The sequence below is a fragment of the Miscanthus floridulus genome, unplaced genomic scaffold (genome assembly GCF_019320115.1).
Source record: "Miscanthus floridulus cultivar M001 unplaced genomic scaffold, ASM1932011v1 fs_301_2_3, whole genome shotgun sequence".
In the NCBI taxonomy this organism is placed as follows: domain Eukaryota; kingdom Viridiplantae; phylum Streptophyta; class Magnoliopsida; order Poales; family Poaceae; genus Miscanthus; species Miscanthus floridulus.
Window position 1 is genome coordinate 7,149 of NW_027096544.1, and position 25,264 is coordinate 32,412.

Here is a 25,264-nt window from a genome sequence, read left to right on the forward strand (position 1 = left end):
AGCGCCAGGCACTCGGCAATTTTTTTTTATTTTTGAAAATCAACTTTGCCGAGTGCCCCCTGGGCCGGCACTCGGCAAAGCCCACTTTGCCGAGTGCCCCCCATGGCACTTGGCAAAATATTTTTTTTTATTTTGGGCCCAAATTCTGTGGCCTTGTGATAGTATTTCAAACTCTATTTTAAAATTTGGGGTAATTTTGACTTTTTTTATATATTTTATTAGTTTATTTCGTTTCATCAAATTTTTTGGGATATTTCAAATTTGAACTGCAGGTACATGGAATAATGGACTTTGGTCATCCAAAAATTGATACTCATGATATTTAGGGTATGTTTAGGCCGTATCCAGGAACTCACATGAAATCTCGAGCATCTCGTTGACGTAACATGTCGAGGTACTTACCGGAAATGTGATTTTAAATTATATAAAATGCAAACGAAGTCCGACCAACTTGTTTGAAACCTTCACAATTTTTTACCACAGCCTCCACATGCGATAACACGACGCCTCGACAAGTTTCGTGATTTTCGGACTTCGTTTGCATTTTATATAATTTAAAATCACATTTCCGGCAAGTACCTCGACATGTTACGTCAACGAGATGCTCGAGATTTCATGTGAGTTTCTGGATACGGCCTAAACATACCCTAAATATCATGAGTATCAATTTTTGGATGACCAAAGTTTATTATTCCATGTACCTGCAGTTCAAATTTGAAATATCCCAAAAAATTCGACGAAACGAAATAAACTAATAAAATATATAAAAAAGTCAAAATTACCCCAAATTTTAAAATAGAGTTTGAAATACTATCACAAGGCCACAGAAAAAAATTTGGGCCCAAAATAAAATTTTTTTTTTGCCGAGTGCCATGTGGGGCACTCGGCAAAGTTGATTTTCAAAAATAAATAAAAAAATTTGCCGAGTGCCTGGCGCTGGCACTCGGCAAAATAAGTTTTTAAAAAAATAAAATTTTTTTTGCCGAGTGCCTAGGGTTGGCACTCGGCAAAATAACTTTTAAAAATATTTTTTTTTTGCCGAGTGCCATCCGTTAGGCACTCGGCAAAATCTGACGGCAGGTGGCCGCCGTCACAGGCCGGCCACCTTTTGCCGAGTGGGACTTTTGCCGAGTGCCGCGGCACTCGGCAAAGCCTAGATTTGCCGAGAGCCAGGCTTTGCCGAGTGCCTGGCACTCGGCAAAGCCACTTTTGCCGAGTGTTTTATTTTGCCGAGTGCGGCACTCGGCAAAATATTGATTTGCCGAGTGCCCCGATAAAAAACACTCGGCAAAGTCTTAGGCACTCGGCAAAGTACAGTTTTCCAGTAGTGAATCACCTAACTAATGTAGGATTATTTGATTGACCTCGTTTCTCTGACAAATTCAAATTTTACTTTAATTGTTAGCAACAAATTACCACAATTAACCTTGGACAAAGTGTCTTGCGGCATAAATCCGGCAAAATAAAAAAAATCTATACCACGTGGCACTAAGTGCTAAGAAAGTGTGACATGGTGGTAAGCAAATAACTAGTACATAAAAACTTAGTTGCCCTGTCAATATTAGGCATGAACCGGGCATTTCGCATGTCCTTAGAATTCATTTTGGTCGTGTTTAGCTACTTTATACAGAACTTCATGGTGACACCCCGTCTCCTTCGTTTTTTATTCTATAGGAGAAAAAATCCTGGTCTTTATGCTCTGCAAAACACGATCGTACTATCATGACTTGGGGGTTTATTGACCACAAACTTAGGCCGTGTTCGGCTTCTTTATAAGTACCATAATGTAGAATTTCAAAACTGATATAAAAAATACTTCCCATCCAAAAATAAATGCATTTTCTACATCTAGATATGCATTCTCTTCCATACCCTTTTGTTTTTGTGAATTTTCTCCTCTGTACCTTAGTTTCGTCTTGCTTCGATGGAGTTCGACAGGTTACTTCATTTTTGCTACACATCCCAACGTGTTCACTCGAATTAAATAAACCTACAAGTTGAAAATTTTCAATTTGAAATATAGAAGCACGCGAGGACTTTTCAAAGTCACACTCAGGCGTATGCACAGGAAAACCAAAAACTTCAGGATCCAATGTGCACGAAAGAGATACACTAGGCTCTCCTCGGAGTCAAGCTCCCCATCTCCACCCTCCACAAGAGACAAGACGAGGCCGTCTCGCCATCGCTGCTACTCCTATTTAAGAGCTGCCGGAGGTGGGAGGAGATCCGGCGAGCCGTTTTCCCCCTGTCAAGATTCAGGAGACAGACTCCTCCGGTCTCACTCCAGCCGCCGGTCCGTCGCGCAACCGTTTGCCATTGCCAGGTATACAGTCTGCCCCTTTTCATACTTTGGTGAAATTTTTTCCGCCGGCGCTCGGGGTCTGGAACACCAGTTCTAGGGTCGCGGCATGGTTTAGGGTCGCGCGCTCGTGCCTGCACATTTGTTTCCTCGGAGGCACCCTCACCGGCGCCGCGGGTCAAATTTTTCGTCTCCTGGTAGCCGGCGTCGCGCCCTCTTCTTGTTTTGGGTGGGTTGCCTGGTTGAATTCATCCCATTGCTGTAGGATTTTATTCCTTCGCCGAAACCAATCAGATCCGAATCTTTATTCCTGTCCATTGCGCAATACTTTTACTTCCTGTGAAGTGTGAACTCGTGCAGATGCAACACTACTCATTCACAGGGGCACCACTTAGTGTTGGTTAATCCTGTGAATATAGTCAACTATGCTAATTGAGAATCGCCGAGAGCTGCATGGCTGCTGTGGATGCTCGTGATGCTTTGTTTTGATTTATCGAAAACAGAGGAGCGAAAGCTTTTGCCCAGTATTCCTAAACATTCAAGTTTGTTTTCCTGGAAATATTGGGGGTTCATTCTCATTGTCGATGAGCTGTAGAAATAGAAGATCGTGTTGACTTTGTTTGAATATTTTCATCCTAAAACTTGAGCTATAGAAATAGAAGATCGTGGCGACAATGGCACTCAACAAGGAGTACACATACGCGGAGCTGGAGAAGGAGCCGTACTGGCCGTTTGAGAAGCTGAGGATCTCCATCACTGGTGCTGGCGGGTTCATTGCCTCCCACATCGCGCGCCGCCTCAAGAGTGAGGGCCATTACATCATCGCATCTGACTGGAAGAAGAACGAGCACATGTCCGAGGACATGTTCTGCCACGAGTTCCACCTCGTGGACCTGAGGGTGATGGACAACTGCCTCAAGGTCACCACGGGGGTTGACCATGTGTTCAACCTCGCGGCTGATATGGGTGGGATGGGCTTCATCCAGTCCAACCACTCTGTGATCATGTACAACAACACCATGATCAGCTTTAACATGCTTGAGGCTGCTAGAATTAACGGTGTCAAGAGGTAATTTCTCGCCTGAAGGTGGCTCTTTGTTTATCATGCTTTTACCCCTGATGAGCTAATCTTATTGTCTCCAATGATAAAATTGTCCAATGAGGAAATCTTGAAATGCAAACAAACTGCAAAGATAATACTTTTGTCCATGAAAATTTTGCTGGTTTTCTACTGTGAAGAATTATTAAACAGTCCGCATTAATTACTATATTATGGAAAGCCGTTGATATGTTTGCACGTGCACCGGCACCACTTAGTATATTCTTTTTTGGGTTTGAAACTTTGGATTGGTCCACAAAGGGAATTCATTGGTCTCTTAGGCTCATTTGATTGATGGCGCTAAGCGACAACCTGGGAAAGTATCATAAGATTTATTATCCTGTTCCCATGCTGCACATAGCATATTCATGTGTAGACATAAATAGCTCATTGTGAAATATGCATTGGCGGGCTTTTCCACTTGTTGAGTTGGTGACGCCGGACAAGTATATCTTTGCCTGTCTCTCGTCTGTGACGTGAAGGTACTGACCTTGTCCATTTCTTTTGCCTAGATAATGGTCCTCTCATATACTTTCTTAATGTGTATAAAGTATTGAGAAACTTCCAAATATGATATTGAATTTGTGTGCACTTTTAACCTTTAAATGGTGCAGTTACAAAATTAAACGTTAAATTCGGAAAACAAAAAACTTAGGAAATGTTTGCATTTGTTTGAAGGGCCCAAAACAAACTACTTTATGAGAGCATTGCTGTCAAATGCAACTGAGGTTAATTTAGTGCTCATCCCTTGAAACAAAGTTTTAAATTTCTGTCTGTTTCCATGGCAGGTTCTTTTATGCATCAAGTGCCTGCATCTACCCTGAATTTAAGCAGTTGGAAACTGTAGTTAGCTTAAAGGAGTCAGATGCTTGGCCTGCTGAGGTTTCTAAACTTTCACATTTCTTTATGCTTGTGTTTATTGCCTCTTACTTGAGCTGCGACTTGTGAAGGCGAAATGGTTTTAACTGAAGTGATGCCTAATTTTTAGCCTCAAGATGCCTATGGCTTGGAAAAACTTGCTACTGAGGAACTGTGCAAGCACTATACAAAGGATTTTGGCATTGAGTGCCGGGTCGGTCGCTTTCACAACATATATGGTCCCTTTGGAACATGGAAAGGTAAGTTGCTATCTGGTAACTAGTAATATTTTGCCAGTTTTTGTTGGTGCTCTCAATTTTCTAAATGATGTTGCCCTATGTTTATTATTTGGCAATATAGGTGGAAGGGAGAAGGCGCCTGCTGCTTTCTGCAGGAAGGCTTTAACCTCCACTGGGCGCTTTGAGATGTGGGGCGATGGCCTGCAAACCAGATCCTTCACATTTATTGATGAATGTGTTGAAGGTGTCCTTAGGTAAGCAAAATTTCATCTCACCTTTGGCTGCTACATTATAACACTTTCCTTTTCTTTCAGATATCTTAGGTTAAGCTCATACTAATTAACATCAACCTAGTCTTGCTACTATGTCCCAAGAGAAAGGTTTAGTTGTCTCTGACATGCAGTTTTCTAGGGGTGTGGTTGGACAAAAAGATATGCTTTGGTAAACACATTTTATATGGGCCTTAGTTTTTTTGTGTAAGGCCTTTCTTGAAACATTAATGTAGTCCCTACAGATCGATAAGGGCACTACTAAGTTGCTTTTGGCTCTTTAGAAATTCATACTTACTGCAAATTCTACAAGATGCAATGACAGGGTAGTTCTTCACTTCTAAAACAGACATGCTCCTTCTGAAACAGGCAAAATGTCCTGTAATTTCTGTTGTTTATGTCACTATTTAGCTTGGATGCTATGGCTATATTTGCATAAGTTCAACCTTAAACTGCAACCTAACAGTGCAATCTGCTAAAAGGTACTATTTTGCTAAATGTTTTCTCAACTAATAGTAATGAAACAATGGAGAAAGGAAAAAAAACTATGAAATTTGCCTTCCATTTCTGAGCTTTGAATAAGTATCCTTTAAGCTTTGACATCTGCGGCAAGGATCTTCCAAAGCTCACAAAGTCTGTCATCACCTTTGTCTCTGCTTGAACATCAGAGATCGGAGTTGAAAAACAACACAACATTTGGTAGAAAACCGTGTTGTCATCACCTTGTCTTTGCTTGAACATCAGATATCGGAGTTGAAAAACAACATAACGTTGGGTAGAAAACAAAAAAAAGGTGTGAATTTATCTTTCTTTGCTTCTGAGCTCTGAATCAGTATCCTTGAAGCCATATACATCTGCCGCAAGGATCTTCCAAAGCTCAGAAAGTCTGTGCTGTCACCACCTTTGTCTTTGCTTGAATATCAGAGATCGAAGTTGAAAAACAGCACAACATATATTATAACTTAAAAAATGTGAATGTGGCCTCCTACTTTTGAGCTTTGAATAACTATTCTTGAAGCCATATACATCTGTGGCAAGGACCTTCCGAAGCTCATAAAATATGTTGCTGTCATCACCTTTGTCTCTGCTTGTACATCAGAGACCGGAGTTGAAAAACAGCACAACATGTAACAGTAAGCTAGTAAATATTATTCATTAAAGAGTATCTCCTTATTTTATAGTAACAAGCAAGTAAATCTTGTTCCCTTGACATTACTTCGCACTTGTTCTACAAAAAGGCTCTGAGTAATTCTCGTTTTGGCTCAAATGAAATTGAAAAAAGTCTTTCGGAATAAGGAAATAACTATAGTGATGCAGAAAGTTCCAAGGGAAATCCTTTTATGGTGAACTAAGCTGTTATTTTTGTCAACTGCATCAGGTTAACAAAGTCTGATTTCCGTGAGCCTGTAAACATTGGAAGTGACGAAATGGTCAGCATGAACGAGATGGCTGAAATAGTCCTGAGCTTTGAGAACAAGCAGCTGCCCATCCACCACATTCCCGGGCCGGAGGGTGTGCGTGGGCGCAACTCAGACAACACACTCATTAAGGAGAAGCTTGGCTGGGCTCCGACTATGAGGCTGAAGGTACTCTACCAAATTTCACACATACCATCGTTTCAGATCCCTGAATTCGCACCTACATAATCTGATCATTCATTGCACTGAACCCAATTTGGCCTGCAGGACGGGCTGAGGATCACTTACTTCTGGATCAAGGAGCAGCTTGAGAAGGAGAAGGCGGAGGGCATGGATCTGTCGGTCTACGGATCATCCAAGGTCGTGCAGACACAGGCCCCAGTTCAGCTCGGCTCCCTCCGCGCCGCAGATGGCAAGGAGTGAACTTTGGCTGCGTCGGCCAGTCGCCCGAGACCTGGGCAGTGATATACCAGTATACACAATGGTTTCAGTTTCCATGATTTGTAGTCACGACCTATACACCATTTCTTGATTCACTTTTGACTCCACAAGAGGATGATTTGGATGATGGATAGTTTGTTGGCAGTTATGAGATTTAGTTCAAACTTTGAACTAAATGCAAAAAATTCTGACAAAATACCCATCGTCCAAACACTTATAATAATTTCCATGTTTTTCTCTCTCTTTTGTGTCTGTACAATAGCATATTACAGAGGTACAACACTTCTGTAAACTGGTGTCACTTTATTTCACAAAAATAGCAATGAATAAATTGAGGTTCAGCATTTCCACTTGGTTATATCTTGTGAAATACCCCAAAGCAGTCTTGAAATCATGCTTCAGAGAATCACCAGGTGACAGCATGGTATAGGCAACTTATCAGTAGAAAATTGTTTGGCAGATTTTCTTGGATCCAGGTTTTTTTTAGTAACTCTTGGATCCAGTTTATAAGCTATTGACAGGTCAGCCCGCCAGACGCGATCACCCGGCGAGCCTTTTCATTTAGCCCAGTTAATAGGTGGGCGGGACGAATTGGGCCTGTTATTTATAGCCCAGTAAAGGCCCACACCGCAAATCCACAGACCCGAAGCCCCACGCTTCTCTCCTCGTATAAACCCTTGCCCGGGAGACGAAAACCCCAACGCCGGCAAGAACCGCCCTTGCAATCGCTTGCTCGTCTCGCTCGAATCCGCCGCCACATTCTCCAAACCGTAAGCCCCTAGCCCAATTCCAACCGGAATCCGCTCGTCTTTGTTCTTCCCCACGGTTTCTAGCAAAATTCCGGTCGTTTTCTTTGGTGGTTTTCCTGAAATCGTTGGGGGTTTTCGCTTCGTTTTCCAGGTGCGTTTCGCGGGAGCGAGGCGGAGGAGGAAGAGCATGGCCGGGAAGGGAGGGAAGGGGCTCATCGCCGCGAAGATAGCGGCCGGCATGGACAAGGATAAGAAGGCGCCGATCACCCGCTCCGCGCGCGCCGGCCTCCAGGTCTCCCCCTTTCTCCGCTCGCTTGTTCTTGTTCCGCTCGTTGCTCTGCTTCGTCCTTGTTCCGCTCGTTGCTCTGCTTCGTCCCTTGCGCGATGAGGGCTCGTTCTTGGGCGTGACGCTGACGCCTGCTGCTTTCTGTGCTTTCTTGGCATACGGGGCGATGAGGGCTCGTTCTTGGGCGTGACGCTGCTTTCTGTGCGTTCTTGGCATACGGGGTGTGGATTGTTTTTGCGGTGGCCTGCCATGTCCGCTTGGAGTGGAAAACGTTGTTCTTGGCCTCTTGTTACTATTAGCGCGAAAGATTTGACTTTTTGGTTGGGGAATTTCTTATTTTAGTCTGCGTAGTCGGGCGTCGGCCTGGAACTCTTGATGTAGAGCTTTCACGTGCGATGCTTATTGGCTAGTTTGATTGTTTGATCATGGATTTGCCGGTTTGCTTGTTTGATCACGGGCGTTGGCCTGGAACACCAGTAGGCAGCAGAAAAAATTAAGATTGTTTATTTGCTGGTTTTCTTGTTTGATCATGTATTCTGGGGCTCTGGGCATTGTCATCGACATAGCATGGCATGTGCGGGTGTAATACTCCATTCCAGGGTCGCCAATGAGGTGGATGGTACAGTTTTTATTGATCGGTCATCTAATTGCCTTTGCTGGTTCTTTTCTTCTGGGGTCTATATGTAGGGGATGTTGTGCAATGTTTGTTTCTTTGAGTCTATGACTCAGGGGCTTAACTCCCAAGTGCTGAATGATACCATATTTGGCGGTGCATGAATTGGGACCATCTAGAGTTGAAACTGAACATAAACATCAATTCTGTGTCTGGATTACCTTACACCTGTTGAGGAACAGAGTACATACGTTGGACTTCAACTTTTCATGTTTTGCTCATGTGTATTCTAGTGCCAACTGACAAGCTGTACCTGAGGACTGGGCATTGCCCAGATAAAATGCAACCAATCTATTTGAAGTAGATATGCAGCTATGAAAGTAGTGGAATTTTTATAAATTTGTGTTCATCTTTTCTTGAGAACATCCAAAAAATGAATTTGGTGCATGAGCTGATTGGTCTGGGTGGTTTACATGGGTCTTACAAGTTGTCTGCATTGCTAACCTTGCTTGGTCGTGCCCCCTAGGGACAAGAAGTTAGTTCTCAGCCATAGTGTTCTGTCCTGACAGTTAATGCTTATTTAATTTTGAATCAAATTATATGCTACAGAATATGGACAAGTGCTAACTTGGTTTCAATTATACGTCTATGTCTGTTGTTCATTAATTTGATCCAGAGTTGGATACCATTTCATAAGTGAACTGTACACTAGTATAAGCTTATTTTGTTTTTAGCTCTTCTATCACTATGGTGTTTTTTTAATTAGTTGAGTTTGTCAGAAAATCCAAGCTCCAGAGCTTTATCTGTTGCAGTATATGATATATTTATTGTTCCTTTGGATTGGGAAAACTAGGATTTGCTTTTCTTGTCCAAGTAATGTCATACAGCCACAACTGGTGTTGTGTGTGCCCTGTTTGCTAGAACTATTCCAAGGCCAAACTGACCATGACATGATTTCCAGATCCTTTTGCACCCTGAGCTTTTCAGACGTGGCCTCCCCACATAGTGGAAATCATATATTATTTAGTCCTAAAATCTTTGCACTGATCAAAACCAGATCAGGTGTCGCCAATGTCTGTCATAATGTGATTGTTCCACTGAGGCCTCTAGGCATCAGGGTCTTGGACCCTCGGACCCACTGAAGTTCTGAAGGAACAATGGTTCCTAGTTGCAGATATGAATAGTAGAGCTGTGCATTTCAGAACTCACTACATTGAAAAAAAAGGAAGACACTATTGACTATTGTCTTTACAGACTGCCCTTATGTAGCAGTAGCACTAGCACTAGCACCCGTTTAGACCGACTTTGGCTTGTGTCCTCAATCTATTGTGTGGTTGATAGTATTGTCTCATGTATTGTTAGGTGTTGATTTGCCACATCTACAAAAGTTTCTGCAATCCCCTGTATTTACTTTGTGCGGAGAGTATAGTCTGGTCAGGGCATCGGGCATGTAGTATGTTTCTATTGCTGAGCTTACACTGCATGTCTTCTTGAATTATCTTTTGCTTTTGTTTCAGAAGAACATCAAACAGTAGATGACTGACTACATAAGTTATAACTTCATTATAAGCTGATTGATCATGTGTAAATTTCAGTTCCCTGTCGGACGCATCCACCGCCAGCTGAAAGAAAGGTCACAGGCCAATGGGCGGGTGGGAGCAACAGCGGCCGTGTACGCGGCATCCATCCTGGAGTACCTGACAGCAGAGGTCCTGGAGCTGGCTGGGAACGCGTGCAAGGACCTCAAGATGAAGCGCATCAGCCCCCGGCACCTGCAGCTGGCGATCCGCGGGGATGAGGAGCTGGACACCCTGATCAAGGGCACCATCGCCGGCGGCGGCGTCATCCCCCACATCCACAAGTCCCTCATCAACAAGGGTGTCAAGGAATGAATGAGCAAGTCTGTCGGTGACTCGGCGGCGCTGTCATGTCAGTGGTTCTTATCCTGATAACCTCTGAGACAAACCTGGTAACCTGAGAAGATTGCCCTGTCAGACGTCCTATGGCTGCTGATCATATACATTGTAATCTGTGAGATGTCTCGGCTACGGTGCCTGAACCTCTTTGGGCTTCTTGGTTGTTGCTACGGTGGGTACCCTGTCGGTTAAATATGTTCTTGTTCTGCTGGGATTGGTTGGGCTCATTGCTTGGTTGGGCAGTTTGGCTGTGCCTCTGCTCTCTCTCTCTCTCTCTTTTTCCCCCCTCACCATACAACTTACTGGGCCGTTACTCTGCTCATTGGGCCTCCGCTCTACAAATGTATCTGACATAGTAGTGGATAGAGCCCAACTAGGAGTATTTGGTACTTTACTCTCCTGTGGCGAGAGAAAGGAACATCTTGAATTCTTGATCTGGGGCCAGGGCATGGGCTGAAATTTGCACAGAGGCCGGTCTCCACCACCATCCATAAACCGCTTTTGTAAATCCCTGACGATGAAGCATTTCTCCGTAGTACGGCAAGGGCAGAGGGAATTTCCGGGGAAAAGAAACGTACTGAACCCAAAGGCTCCCTGCTTTTGGAGCCACCACCGGAGGATGGATTCCATCCTAACATGCCAAGCAATCTAAGCATTGGGTACTGGGTAACATGCATGGAGGAGTCGTAAAACCCTTTTGGTTCATCCCTGTCACGTGCCAACGCTACCCCAGGCACACCTTGCATGGCACGCACTGCATCGTGCCATGGGAACTTTCAGAGTCACGATCCGGCACGTGCCGCTCCATGGCCACATCGAGAAAGAGGATCATGGCCTGTTTTGTGACAGACAAATACTAGGACTACCAAACACACTACGCTTTCATATGCCATCCTATTCCTTGTAGTTTCATCTTGAGCTGCCGCCTGCCATGCCATGCTGGGGTCACCAATCCATGGAGCTTTTCCTAGTGTTTCCCGCGCAAAAAATCTACTCCAAAAGCTAGCATTGTGAGGTTGTAGTGTCTGGAAATAAAGGGTTAGCTTCCTTCTCCCGGCAAAGCCCTCACATAGTCACATGTGCTTTGTTTGGGAGCTCAGCAAGGTTGGGGGAAAACATAGTGGAAAGTGTAAGATGGGCAGGAGTATAATTGCTGCTGCTGTGTGGGGTTTGCATTGTAGGATACTAGGATGTGTGGAAGAGGGCGAGCTAGAGACGGATGGATGGATGGATCGATCGATCGCGCACAACACAATCCATGTGAGGCTGCCCCATCCATGCTGCTGCTGATGCTTGCTGGGGCAGGAAGGCACCCTCACACCTCCCATCGGATCATTATTCAGTGTCTCATGGATCAGATGAATAATGCCTTTGCCCTTCTCTCAAGTCACTGTCATGCTGACCCAAAAGAGACACGTACAGGCAGTAGTGTAGTATCCTGCTCTTACGCTCTTCTCAAAACATTTTCTTTTTCATTCCTTCATGGATAGGGGGGTGGGACCCATTGTCTGATATATGGCTGTTAGAGGGTGGGATCCAATTGCAATGTGTGGGTGGAGGAATCGCGGGGGGGCACTGGTACAGAGGCTAAACCTTCAAGTGAATTGGCTGGTGCATGAAACGCAATGTGGTGCATGAAACCAACACGAAAAGGCCGGAAATTCCTCGCGGAGCAGAAGAAGAACACATCATCTGCCATCTTTGAACCGGCAATGGCATTTTCTGTTATGTAGTGCTGCTACATTGATGCTAATAAAATGATTATGATGAAGCCTTGCTCCGCCTGTTGTGTACGTCGAGTGTGTCACTGTCATGTGTTCCATCCTGGTTCATGCTGAGCTTCATGTGTGGTTTCAGGAAACCTCATGCAAATGAAGTGCCACAGGCATGCAAGAAGCAAGGCATTCCTACTTTGATGGTAGACCAAGCGAGGACTTTGTGTGTATATATATATTGCAGTCTGGCTGTGGATATATAACACTGCTGTATAATGACCAGTGAGAGCTTCAGTTCCGTGATCCTTTGGGTGTAGACACTGATCAACTGAGATATTAGAAGAAACCAAATCAAATTAGTTTCTGACGGGGTTCATGAACAGGGCAAATCACTGCAACTACTTCCCCAGTTTTGACAGCCATTTCACTAACGGTACGGTATAGCACTTCCATTTCCTAGGGATTACGAAGACCTAGTAAATGTAGTGGGTTTAAAAACTTTATTAGTATCCCTCTGGGTGCGGATGCGGCCATAAGAGTGCTCAGAATATTGTCAGAATATAACCCGTCCACAACACCTGTCAACGACACTAAGAACGTTGTTGTCACATTTATGATTATGATCACTGAGGCGCTATGCCTCCAGCCGATATCGAAGGTTTTCACCGAAGACTTGGGGACCGAAACGTTTCTCAAGGACCACCACGTCAACCTAATCTTGCGTTGGGGCCAAATCTCGTATTGCTTGTGGCTGTGGGACAGAGATGGTGCCTGGCCGCCACAACAACATACTCAGGGGCTCGAAACTGTGCAAACACTAAATGCTGCCGATGCACTCAAGAACATAGGCTTCCTCAATGTTTACTGAGATAACCTTTGTCTAAATATAATACTACATGCTGTGCACCATATATATAGTTACAATATAGTAGTCGAATTTAGCAATCATGTCAAGCACAACGTTCTATATGTACTTTTTTCTTTCTCGAAGACTATATCCTCACTCCTCAATAAAGCTAAGCAAAAAGGAGTATATATGTATCATGTCAAGCATATGGTTCTATATGTACTTTTTTCCCCTCCAAGACTGTGTGTACTCTTTTTCATTCTCACTCCTCACTCTTCAGTAAAGCTAAGAAAAAGGAGTATATATCATGTTGTACCCAAGTCATAGTGCTCAAATATAATTTTAGTTTGTGTTATCATGTCATTTATCGAATGTGTGTGTAACACCCTAAAATTTCATTCCTTCAAATAGGATTAATATGATTTAATCATGCAATTAGGTGTGCACGCAAACATAGGGAAATTAAAAAAAATTCTTTAAATTCTTATTGCTTCACAACACGTGACTGTATATTGAAAGGATGTTAGTCTCTCAGGCTTTGCATGACATATTTGAGAACATTGAAGCCCATGGGTGGTCTGGTCCGCTGCCATGTAGCCACCAACCGCTGGCTAGGCAACGCATGGTGACTATGTGGATGTCAGCATCCTGCTTTGGGATTGAGCGCCCACCATATCGAGGTAATTGATTTACTGAGCACAAAAAACAACGCGAAACTCAATAAGAGGATTGTCATTGTTCATGGGCTAAAAATTTTGTCTGCGGTGGAAGTGAGAGGAAGATGATCATCGATGGATGAGTATCTCTATCTTCTTATTTTATTTTATATAAAGATATAGAGAATAACTCGGTCGATAATAGAATGATTTTGTGAACGAGGGCCGTCATCAAACTAAGACAATCTTAGCAGGTATTTCGTACGGTGTTTTCAGTTTATGATTACCTAATAATGTGTTAACTGGCATCCCAGTCCCAAGTGCCATCCTATGTGTGTAGAATGAATAAAATGTTGCTGCTGAATTAGTTCCTTGCATAGTCTTGGCAATTATTGGAGAAGGCAGCCACGTTACCTGCTCTCAGCGCCACAACTGATCGATTCGATCCGTCCTACAATCTAGCAGTGGGATCCGCAACATTTCATCATGCCGTGGGAACTTTCAGTGTCAGTGTGTCACGATTGGCGCATGCTGTTCCACCACCCATTAATTGGAGCAATGATGCTAGCTAGTGAATCACGCATTCGGTCGCGTAAAGTTACTAAGTTAATTACCTGCTGTAAATATAATGGCCAGTTTACTCGAAGGACAACACTGCATGTCTGAAGGAAGAAGCACTCCCTGCAAGGAGTCACATGTGCTTTGTTAGGACGCCTCTTGGCTTCTCAGCAAGGCTCATGAACAGAGCAAAAGGTACGGTAGAGAGATCAGCAACACGTCCATGTGCTAGCTTAGCCCCATGCATGTTGCTGGGGCAGACACCTCGCTGATCGTATTTGATGCATGTTTTCAGACTCGTGTACATACATACAGATGCACCAATAATACCCCTGCCTTCTCTCAAGTCACTGTCATGCTGGCCCAAAAGGAAGCAGGCACTCGCCGCTTTATGCTCTCTTGTCACTCGTTTTCGTTCGCTTGCGTGCTCGTGGACATGATATTACCCAGAGACTATACTACTGATTGTTCTTCGTCGGCTGATCCCAAATCTGTGGCATCCATCTCGGTCAGTTTTTCGGCGGGTGAATTGGTCGGTGCATGAAACTCAATCGGTGCGGGTGAAATTACCGGCATTGGAAATAGGGGGTTAGACTTTTGTCTTTTGATTAGCGAACTGGTTTGTGCCGCGCAAAAGGTCGGAAAGGTTCTTTGCAACTGTACCTTAAAACTTAATGGTAGTATAGTATTCAGTATTCACCAGCTTAACTGCAGCTTAAAGGTCGGAAAAGATCAGAGAGATAGCAGTAAGTTGTAAGTATTCAGTGTATTATTCACCAGTTTATAGGCCAGCATGGGCACAGTCTACAGTCTACGTAGAGGGTACAGGCAAACACAGTGAGGTGAGGACTGAGGTGGATTGGCGGCGGCATTGGTTGCCGACAGATAGTCCGCTGACAGCTGAGCCGTGGTTACTCCAATGTACAGTATGCAGTATTCAGGATGCTGCAGAGTACTCCTCCATAGCAGTAGCTCGTACTCTCTATGATGGCCGATGACCTCACTCTCACACAACCCCAGGATTGCTAGCAGGGCCGGCTCTACGATTTTAAGGGCCCTTAGGCAAACAAGATGATAAGGGCCCGTTGAACCAATTTTTTAATGTAAATATTAATATATAGTATGAATAATTAAAGTTAATTTGCAACATATATTTAGTTCATAAGAGATAACTATAGTACAACAAAAAAATTAAAAGAACAATAACTATTATGATTTTCTCAAATAAAAATAGAATGCTTCAGTGCCTCGTAAAAAACCGTCTTGGGGCATTTCTTGATGCAAAATCTTCAGAAACAATATCGAGTCAATGTCGTCCAAAACATTCTTCTCAATGCTACACATAGTCAAGCCATTCAATCTTTCTGGTAACATAGTTCACTACAGGAAACGGCTGATTTGCCGGGAGCAAAAAAATTTGCCGGGTGCTTTTTATCGGGCACCCGGCAAAGGAATTCTTTGCCGGGTGCCAGGCCTGGCGACACCCGGCAAAGAAAGGCCTCCGGCAAAGCAGCCTTTGCTGGGTGCCGGACACTCGGCAAATTCCAGCCGTCGGCAAAAATTGGTCTTTGCCGGGTGCCGGCCACTCGACAAAATATGGCCGCTGGCAAAGGTGGCCGGCTTGACGGCGGCCAGCGGCCGTCAGCCTTTGCCGGGTGCCACGCCGTTAGGCACCCGGCAAAGAATTTTTTTAATTTTTTTTAAATTTCTTTTTAAATTTCTTTGCCGGGTGCCCCATGACCTGGCACCCGGCAAAGGCTTCTTTGCCGGGTGCCCTGGGTGGCACCTGGCAAATTATTATTATTTTTTTGTTTTTTTGACCCCATTTTTTTTGTGGGGACTTGCTACAGTAAATATATCCCTGTTTCAAAATTTGGGACAATTATGAGTTCTTTAACAATATTTTCTTAATTTTTTCCGTTGTATTAAATTTTTCCGACTATTCCAAATTTGAACTGCAGGTACATGAAATAATGGAATTTCGTCATTCAAAAAATAGTATTCATGATATTTAGGCTATGTTGAGGCCGTATGCAGGAAGTGGCATGAAATGTCGCGCATCATGTTGTCGTAACATGACGATGTACTCGCGGGGGAAGTTTATTTAAATTATATAAAATCCAAACGATGTCCGAAAATCACGAAACTTGTCGATGTGTCTTGTTATCACATGTGGAGGCCCTGGTTAAAAATTGAGAAAGTTTGTCTGGGTTTTAGGCAGCCGACGTCGCAACTTGCTCGAAACTTTCTCAATTTTTAACCAGGGCCTCCACATGTGATAACAAGACACATCGACAAGTTTCGTGATTTTCGGACATCGTTTGGATTTTATATAATTTAAATAAACTTCCCCCGTGAGTACATCGTCATGTTACGATAACATGATGCGCGACATTTCATGCCACTTCCTGCATACGGCCTCAACATCGCCTAAATATCATGAATACTATTTTTTGAATGACGAAATTCCATTATTTCATGTACCTGCAGTTCAAATTTGGAATAGTCGAAAAAATTCAATGCAACGGAAAAAATTAAGAAAATATTGTTAAAGAACTCATAATTGTCCCAAATTTTGAAACAGGGATATATTTACTGTAGCAAGTCCCCACAAAAAAATGGGGTAAAAAAAAAAAAATTTGCCGGGTGCCACCCAGGGCACCCGGCAAAGAAGCCTTTGCCGGGTGCCAGGTCATGGGGCACCCGGCAAAGAAATTTAAAAAGAAATTTAAAAAAAAATTAAAAAAATTCTTTGCCGGGTGCCTAACGGCGTGGCACCCGGCAAAGAAATTTAAAAAAAAAATTAAAAAAATTCTTTGCCGGGTGCCGTCGTCACCTGGCACCCGGCAAAGGCGCATGACTAAAAAGGCCGGCCCGTCCCAACCATATTCTATTCCAGCAGACCGACCCCGCGCCTGCGGTCCGCAGCCGCCGCCGCCGCCCTCGCGCTCCGCCGCGCCCGCCGCGCCCGCCGCGCCCGCGCCTCGCCGGTCCGCCGCGCCCGCGCCTCTCCCGCGCCTCGCTGCTCTGCCGCACAGTCCCGGCGACCACGCGGCGCCGGCACCGGCGGCCCAGCGCTCCGCGCGAGCCGCGCCCACGCCCGGCGGCGCTCGCCCCGGCGGCCGGCCGGCGCTCCAGCCCGGATCCGGCGGCCCCGCGGCCATGGCCCCGCCCCGACGACCCCCGGCGGCGCTCGGCCCGGCCGGCGCTCGGCCGGCGCTCCTGCCTAGCCCCGGCGCCCCCAGCCTCGCCGGCCGCGGCGGCCACGCGGCCCTACCTCGCCGGCCGTCCCCGACGAGGCCGGCTGCCCGTGGTCTGGCCGCCGGGCTCCTCCCGCCGCCGGCAGCAGTAGAGGAGGTAGGTGGAAGAAGGGAGGAGGAAGGAAGAAGAAGAAAAAAAAGGGGAGGAGGAAGAGGAAAAAAGAGAAGGGGAGGAGGAAGAAGAGGAAGAAAGAGAAGGGGGAGGAGGAAGAAGAGGAAGGTGCCGACCCGACCGCCCGTCGATCCCCGCGCCGTTCGGACCGGCCGTTGATCCTCGCGCTGCTGCGGTCATCCCTGCCGTCGTCGCCGGCCCTCGCTCTTACCGTTCTTGCCGCCAAGGTAAGCCCTACCCTTATAGTGTTAGTAGTAGTAGTAGTTAGTAGTGTTAGTAGTAGTTAGTTGTAGTGTTAGTAGTAGTAGTTAGTAGTTTTAGTTGTAGTGTTAGTTGTAGTAGTTAGTAGTGTTAGTTGTAGTGTTAGTAAATAGTAGTAGTTAGTAAGTAGTAGTGGTTAGTAGTAGTAGTTGTTAATAGTTAAGTAGTTCTTACTGTTAGCATTGTTAGTAGTTAAGTAGTTGTTAGTAGTAGTGTTAGTAGTAGTTGTAGGGTTAGTAGTAATTGTTGTTGTACTACTTCAATACTTTCATGTGCATGGAAAGAGAACTAAAGTACATGGCCCCTCTTGATATATTGGTGGTTGTTGGCCTTCGTGTCCATGTTTAGTATATATGTGGTTGTTGGCCTTCGTGCCATGTTTGGTATATATGTGGTTGTTGGCCTTCGTGTCATGTTTTTTGCAGGTTTTGGGAACCTCCCCGTGCAGGGGAGATGCTGCCAAAATTTTGAGTCGACACTAACCATTTTTGCCCTTTTTTGCAGGAGGACCTGTGGGAGGGACTCGGCGACCCCGATCGTCTTCGTCGGCGCTGCGGGTCTTCCTGCACCGCGTCGACTCGCCACTGCACCGACTCTCCACCGCCCCGCTACCCGGACCTCAACGCCACCCTAGGTATAACCCCTCTATCCGTATGTGGTTTTTGGTCGCGTAACCTAGTTAGGTGTCTCCCGTTCGAAAGAGATACGGTCGGAGATATGCGGACCTTTGCATATCTGCGACCGTATCTATTTCGGATTGTCCATGCTTTTTGGACAGCCCGCGAATGCGTAGTTGAGGTTAGTTTTCATGCTCCGCTCCGGTTCGAGACGGTGTTTCGGCATCACCTCTCCATTGTTCTCCGGATACACACTCTCCCTTGCAGGACGTGTATCAGGAGAACGGCGGGGAGGTGCTGCCAAAATTCCATCTTGGAAAGGAGCGGAGCATGGAAACTAACCTCATCTACGCATCCGCGGGTGGGATTAGGACCTATCCTCACCTATTAGAGAGTAGGGACACCGCGTAGATGCAATTGATGGTCACCTGTGGTGATGTTATATATGCTAGAGGATGGAGGACCGTCAGTGGATGTACACGGGTCGGACAAGTCAGGGTGATGCCAGCTATGAATGGATGCAGAAGACCGATCGTTTCTTGAATCGTGCATTTGGCAAGGCCGCAAAATTCCCAAAAATGGCTTTGTGTCCCTGCAACAAGTGTGGTAACAGGAGAATGCTAGACAAGGAACTCATGGGTACACATCTGCACAAGAATGGGTTTACGCCAAACTACACCCGGTGGGTCCACCATGGTGAAGCCGATTGTATGAGAGAGGAGGTGGTGAGACAACGCGTCGAGGCTTTCGATGCTGATGCTGGGGTAGCAGACATGGTAGATGACATTCACCAAGCATAGTTTGCTGAAGGACGTGAGGAGGCGGAGATGCAGGCAGCCATAGATGCGTTCAAGTACATGATGGACTCAGCACAGAAACCCCTTCATGCTCATTCTGAGGTCTCCCAGCTGGATGCCATAAGTTGCTTGATGGGGTTGAAGTCCGATTTAAACTGGAGTCGAGAAGGCTTCGATAAGGTGTTGGCCGTGGTTGGCACCCTGCTTCCAAAAAACCACGTGTTGCCGAAGACCATGTACGAGGCACACAAGCTCCTTAAAGCACTAAAGATGCCATATGAGCAGATACATGCTTGTCTGAATGGGTGTGTCCTATTTTGGGAAGAACTCAAGGAGGCAAAGTACTGTCCGAAGTGTAAAGCCTCTAGGTTCCTAGAGGTAGAGTCTGGTGACGGTGGTGGCTAGAAGACCCAGCTTAAGATACCCGCCCGAGTCCTACGGCACCTTCCCTTCATGCCGAGGATTCAAAGGCTATTCATGACCGAGGAAACCGTGAAATAGATGACGTGGCACAAGAATGGCAAACGCTACCATCCTGACAAGATGGTGCATCCATCTGATGGTGAAGCATGGACCAGCTTTAATGACAAGCATCGTTTGAAATCCAATGAGGCTCGTAATGTACGTGTCGCGCTGGCAACAGATGGGTTCAATCCTTATGGCATGATGTCTGCCCCTTACACATGTTGGCCCGTGTTTGTTATCCCCCTCAATCTCCTCCCTAGCGTCGCCTTTCAACGACATAACATGATCTTGACGTTGATAATTCCCGGGCACCCAGGGAGTAAGATGGGTGTGTTCATGGAGCCTGTGATTGATGAGTTGATCAAAGCTTGGAATGAAGGGGTATGGACATACGACCGAGCTACAAAGGAAAGCTTCAAAATGTACGTCTGGTACCAGTACTCCATGCATGACTTCCTGGCGTATGGGTTATTCAGCGCCTGGTGTGTTCACGGGAAGTTCCCGTGCCCAATATGCCAGGAAGCTGTGAGGTTCATTTGGTTGAAGAAGGGTGGTAAGTATTCGTCGTTCGATCAACATCGTCAATTCCTAGATTCCAACCATCCATTCCGACAGGACACCAAGAACTTCAGGAAAGGTGTCGCAGTCACGGACCCTAGACCGCACTTGAAGACTGGTGCCGAGGTTCATGCTCAGATAGATGCTCTCTTGCCCAATGAAGAAGGTGGTTTTGTGGGATATGGTGAGCAACACATGTGGACTCATAAGTCCGGCTTGACGAGGCTCCCCTATTTCGATGACCTTCTACTGCCCCATAATATTGATGTAATGCACACTGAAAAGAATATCGCTAAGGCACTTTGGGCAACACTCATGGACACTGACAAGTCTAAGGACAACCCTAAGGCTAGAGTGGACCTGGCGACGTTGTGCGATAGACCACAGCAAGTGATGCGGCCTCCTACAAACGGCAAGAACTGGAAAAGGCCTAAGGCCGATTTCATCTTGAAACCCGAACAAAGGAGGGAAGTACTACGATGGATCAAGGCGTTAATATTCCCTGATGGGTATGCAGCGAACCTGAGTAGGGGAGTGAACTTAGGCACTATGCGAGTCAACGGCATAAAGAGTCATGACTACCACGTATGGATTGAGCGGCTTCTTTCGGCGATGGTACGAGGCTACGTTCCTGAGCATCTCTGGCTAGTGCTGGCAGAGTTGAGCTATTTCTTCCGCCAGCTTTGTGCCAAGGAGCTATCTCGGACCGTGGTTGCAAACTTGGAGAAAGTGGCACCTGAGTTGCTTTGTAAGTTGGAGAAGATCTTTCCACCCGGCTTCTTCTTGTCGATGCAGCATTTGATTGTGCACCTCCTGTATGAGGCACGTATGGGGGGGCCCATGCAGGCCCGTTGGTGCTACCCAATCGAGAGATGTCTGAAGGTCGTTCGCAAAAAATGTAGAAATAAAGCCAAAATTGAGGCTTCCATTGCAGAGGCTTCCATTCTGGAGGAGGTGACAAACTTCACACAGCTATACTACACGGAGAACCTTCCTAGCGTGCATAATCCACTCCCTCGCTACAATATTGACGAGAATGAATCCAACCTTAGCCTTTTCCAAGGGCAACTCGGCAGGTCAAGTGGATCGACCAATAAGAGGTTGGAAAATGAAGAGTGGCGCATGATCATGCTATATGTGTTCCACAACCTACCCGAGGTGAAGTCGTTCATTGAGTAAGTTCTCAAAGAACTTGTTTAAATACGCTGTCACTATTCTGCATCCAACTGATTCTTTCTCGTTTGCACAGGGAATTTATTCGTGTATCCTGGCATCAACCAAGGGATCCTACCCCACGGCAAACCGACACCCTTCTTTCATGGGGTCCGGGAGCAGGGAGGCCCGATTTCATTTCTTGGTTCAAAACAAAGGTATTGTCCAATTTACCTCGTACCTAGTTCGAGATTCCGAGTTTCGCGTACTTAGTCCGGCAATCTTTCCTTCTTGCGCTTGCCGGCCCAAACCGATGCAACTATGAGTAAGGAGTTGAGACAGGTTGCAAATGGCTTCGACAGTAAGGTGAAAGCTTATTCAAGTTATGATGTGAATGGATATCGCTTTCACATAAGAAGCTACGAGCGAGCTCGGCCCCATCGAAAAACCACAAACAGCGGAGTTTGTACTCCCGGCACTGATGGCCTCGAGTATCATGGCATAATTGAAGATATCTATGAACTTGAATTTTATGGTTCGAAACCTCTTCGTCTCGTCATGTTCAAATGCCACTGGTTCAATCCTCGACTAACGAAACGGAGCCCTAATATTGGTCAAGTCGAGATTCGACACGATTCCATCTATCAAGGAAAAGATGTCTTTATTGTGGCGGATCAGGCCGTACAGGTTTATTATTTGTCATACGCATGCCAAGGCAACAAGGCTCTTCAGGGTTGGTCTATTGTGCACCAGGTATCGCCACATGGTAGACTAGCTGTCCCAAACGATGAAGATTACAACTTCAACCCAAACACATATGATGGAGAGTTCTATCAAGAAGATGGGCTACAAGGGAGGTTGGTGATAGACTTAACCGAGGCGATTGGAATGGAAGTAGACAATGAAAGGGTTGATGACGAGGAAGGAGATGAGGTGCAAAATGCCAAGGACATAGAAATGCTTGAGCGATTACATTTAGATGATGACGATGAAGGCAACATTGAACCTTCAGACAGTCTTGTTTATTTGGACAATTTTGATAGTGATGACGAGACATATGATCCAGATAATCCCAATAATGATGATTACTTCTAATACATGTAATACTATGTTATTTTGTAATCGTGTTTTGTTTATTTACTTAGCATCTATTTCTAATACATGTAATGATGTCTTGTTTGTTTCTTTTTAATTGCAGGTGATTGAACAAAGATGGCGGCGCGGCAGTGGGCCAAGGAACGTGAACTCGAGGTACCAGAGAGCACGTCAGGACGCTGATGCCGGAGAGAACACATCAGATGGGAGGAGGCAGAGGGCCAGGAGCAGCGGCAGCGGGAGCGGTAGCAGGAGGGGCCGGCCTCCTCTAGTCAGGCCGCGTGACGTGCCGGAGGAGCGCCGTACCACGGACTCCTCGGAGGACTAGCAGGTTCTGGCGACGGACGAGGTTCGGGCGATGGACAGCGAGGGAGAGGCATAGGAGGGCGGCGAGGCCGGAAGTAGTTCCACTGCCTCTGCTGCGGCTAGCCCCTACTTGCGAGGTCCCTCAAAACTCCCTGGGCCTCCGCTTCCTCCCCTACGCCCAGTGATCCGCCCCCAGGGGGACAGGTAACTAACTTTAGATTTAATCACAGCTACTTCATATAACCTGTTGAAAATTGTCAGAGAAACTAATAATGTTTGTTAATGACTTGTGCAGGCACTGGGAGGTTGTGTCGCCTGGTGACTCACGCAACCCCAACCACATCTTGGGGCTTCTGTGCAGGCACTATTACCCCGGCATTGTCACGCACAAGGGGACTGTGGGGCCGGCCAAATCGTGGGACCACTATAAATCTGCCCCCGACGCAGATTATGAAGACAAGCAAGAGCGGGTCAGGAGAGAGTTCTGGGTAAGTCTCGTTCGCACAACTTTGATCAATACATCGCATTCATTTGGCACTTTTTGACATAATGAATTGATACATTGTGTCTGTCTGCAGACTTTTTTCAGGTGTGAAGAGGGACAGGAGGAGAGGGCGGAGAAGAACTTGGTGAAAAGTGCCAGGAAACGCATCAGCGACATGCACTACGAGGAGCGCCTCACTTGCATCATCAAGTACTACGCCACGCGACTTGGTCAGAAAGTCAGCAAGACACAGGCAAGACAGATACCTCTGACCCGGGAACAGTACATTGAGGTAAATGAAGAAGAATAATACTAATTCGTTTTGAGATTAAGTAGCTTTCATTTGGTCGTCTTACATCTCAAATTCTTTATGACATGTAGATGATTCCATGGTGGTGCGAGTCCTTTGCCGACTGCTGGGAGATGATCGTGGACAGGTGGTTCATAGAGGGTTATATCCAGGAACACGAAGCCCACCGGGAGCGGGCTTTGCAGGCGACAGGCCCCACACACCACCAAGGCAGCCGCAGCCTCGGCGCGTACAAGCAAGCTTGGGTACGTGAATTCATTTTTAGTATTCTGACGCTCCATTCTGCATATTACTTCTAATCATCTTGTTGTCTTTCTCGCAGTCAGCGTCGCATGGTGGCCAGCCTTTGTCCACGTTCATGGCGTATGGACTGGCCCGCAAGGGAAAGGCGACTTCCGCTGTCACCTTCAGCCCGGATGACCCACCCGAGTCGTACAGCAACCCGAGCGCCCACACCCGCATCAGCTCCTACGCGTCAGACGCAAGGTCGGTCCAGGGGCCAGACTGGGATCCGAGCATCGACGACATTGATGGCACGACTGTCATGAGGATCGGACAGGGCAAGAAGCATGGGCGGTACTGGCTTGGCGATGGCACCCTCGAGTCCGGCTCTGTTCCCTCCCTCTCCCAGATCCGAGCAAGTACCCCGAGCAGAGGCCCGGCCATACGCCAACGGCCGTCCCCTTCACAGCAGCGGGTCGACGCACTCCAGGTTAGTCCAGTTTAACTCTTCGTACATTGATCTTTACATAACTTAGTTACCTTTACATTACTAAAACATTCGATTGAAATGTTGCAGGCCGATAACGAAAGGATGGCTCAGGAGCTGCGGGACCTGGCGGCGAGGACCGAGGTGGCCGAGCGGGAAAGACAAGCCGAGCGGGCTGAGCGGGAGAGACAGGCCAAGCAGCTGGCGGAGATTACGATGTTCCTGCAGAACTTTGGGCAAGTAAACGGTGTACCTGTGCCGATGTTCGCTCCAGCGCCGCCGCCAGTTGTAGCTAGTCCAGTGAGTATGAATCCATATTGCTTCGACTAGTGCTTTCATTAGATGACCCACTCTAAGCGCCTGAATATCTTGTCCTTTATGCAGCCTCCGTCGGCGGGTTCGAATGACCCATCTCAGGCGCAAGCAGGTGGTGCCGAGTTTCCTTCACCAGGCACTCAGTTTCCTCCCCACCTTTAGTTTGTATCTCTTTTTCACCGCTTGATGGACATGTGATGCACTGTGATCCACTATCGACTTGTTTCGATGGTAATTGGACCTATTATGTTTGTGATGTCGTGTATGTGAGGTATTGTATTCGCGATGTGATATATATGTGTGGTATTGAGTTTGTGATGAGATGGATGTGATATATATATGCTATATTGTCTTTGTGATGCTTCAGATGTGATATATATCTTTTATATGCTGTGTTTGTGATTATAGAATCAAAAAACAAAATAAAAAAAAATTAATTTTTGAGGCTTTGCCGGGTGCCCTGGCCCTGGCACTCGGCAAAGCTGGGAATTCTCTGAAAGGAATTCCCAGCTTTGCCGAGTGCCAGGGCCAGGGCACCCGGCAAAGTTTTTTCAAAAAAAAAAAAAATTCTTTGCCGGGTGCCCCATGACCTGGCACCCGGCAAAGAAATTACGAAACCCGGCAAAGAAATTATTAAAAAAAAATAAAAAATTCTTTGCCGGGTGCCTCCCGGCACGACACCCGGCAAAGAAAATTTGAAAAAAAAATTAAAAAAATCTTTGCCGGGTGCCTCTGACATGGCACCCGGCAAAGCAAGGGATGACGGAGCCGGCGCCGTAACGACCACTTTTCTTTGCCGGGTGCCGGGTTTGCACTCGGCAAAGTCTTTACCGAGTGCCCGATAAAAAACACCCGGCAAA

General features: G+C 46.2%; 2 protein-coding genes and 2 non-coding genes across 4 annotated transcripts; all 4 read left to right on the top strand.

Annotated features, from left to right (window-relative positions):
* The first annotated feature begins 2,130 nt into the window (after positions 1 to 2,130).
* LOC136531191 (GDP-mannose 3,5-epimerase 2) lies at positions 2,131 to 6,967 on the top strand. The gene is made up of 7 exons (XM_066523886.1): positions 2,131 to 2,323; positions 2,953 to 3,368; positions 4,187 to 4,280; positions 4,387 to 4,516; positions 4,617 to 4,749; positions 6,143 to 6,350; positions 6,450 to 6,967. The coding sequence occupies exons 2-7, from the start codon at positions 2,974 to 2,976 to the stop codon at positions 6,603 to 6,605; spliced, it is 1,116 nt and encodes a 371-aa protein (XP_066379983.1). The 5' UTR covers positions 2,131 to 2,323; positions 2,953 to 2,973; the 3' UTR covers positions 6,606 to 6,967.
* Positions 5,612 to 5,718, top strand: LOC136531195 (small nucleolar RNA snoR97). Its single transcript, XR_010777980.1, has one exon. It is a non-coding gene; the product is annotated as a small nucleolar RNA snoR97 (small nucleolar RNA).
* Positions 5,786 to 5,893, top strand: LOC136531196 (small nucleolar RNA snoR97). Its single transcript, XR_010777981.1, has one exon. It is a non-coding gene; the product is annotated as a small nucleolar RNA snoR97 (small nucleolar RNA).
* Positions 6,968 to 7,325: 358 nt separating the features above from the next.
* LOC136531192 (probable histone H2A variant 3) lies at positions 7,326 to 10,375 on the top strand. Its single transcript, XM_066523887.1, has 3 exons — positions 7,326 to 7,393; positions 7,524 to 7,664; positions 9,867 to 10,375. Exons 2-3 carry the CDS (start codon positions 7,560 to 7,562, stop codon positions 10,161 to 10,163), a joined length of 402 nt encoding a protein of 133 aa, XP_066379984.1. The 5' UTR covers positions 7,326 to 7,393; positions 7,524 to 7,559; the 3' UTR covers positions 10,164 to 10,375.
* The last annotated feature ends 14,889 nt before the right edge of the window (positions 10,376 to 25,264 follow it).

Coding starts and splice junctions, on each gene's coding strand:
- LOC136531191 (XM_066523886.1), top strand. CDS start 2,974: ATGGCACTCAACAAGGAGTACACATACGCGGAGCTGGAGAAGGAGCCG. Junction 4,517..4,616: donor TCCCTTTGGAACATGGAAAG/GTAAGTTGCTAT, acceptor TTGGCAATATAG/GTGGAAGGGAGAAGGCGCCT. Junction 4,750..6,142: donor TGTGTTGAAGGTGTCCTTAG/GTAAGCAAAATT, acceptor CAACTGCATCAG/GTTAACAAAGTCTGATTTCC.
- LOC136531192 (XM_066523887.1), top strand. CDS start 7,560: ATGGCCGGGAAGGGAGGGAAGGGGCTCATCGCCGCGAAGATAGCGGCC. Junction 7,665..9,866: donor CCGCGCGCGCCGGCCTCCAG/GTCTCCCCCTTT, acceptor TGTAAATTTCAG/TTCCCTGTCGGACGCATCCA.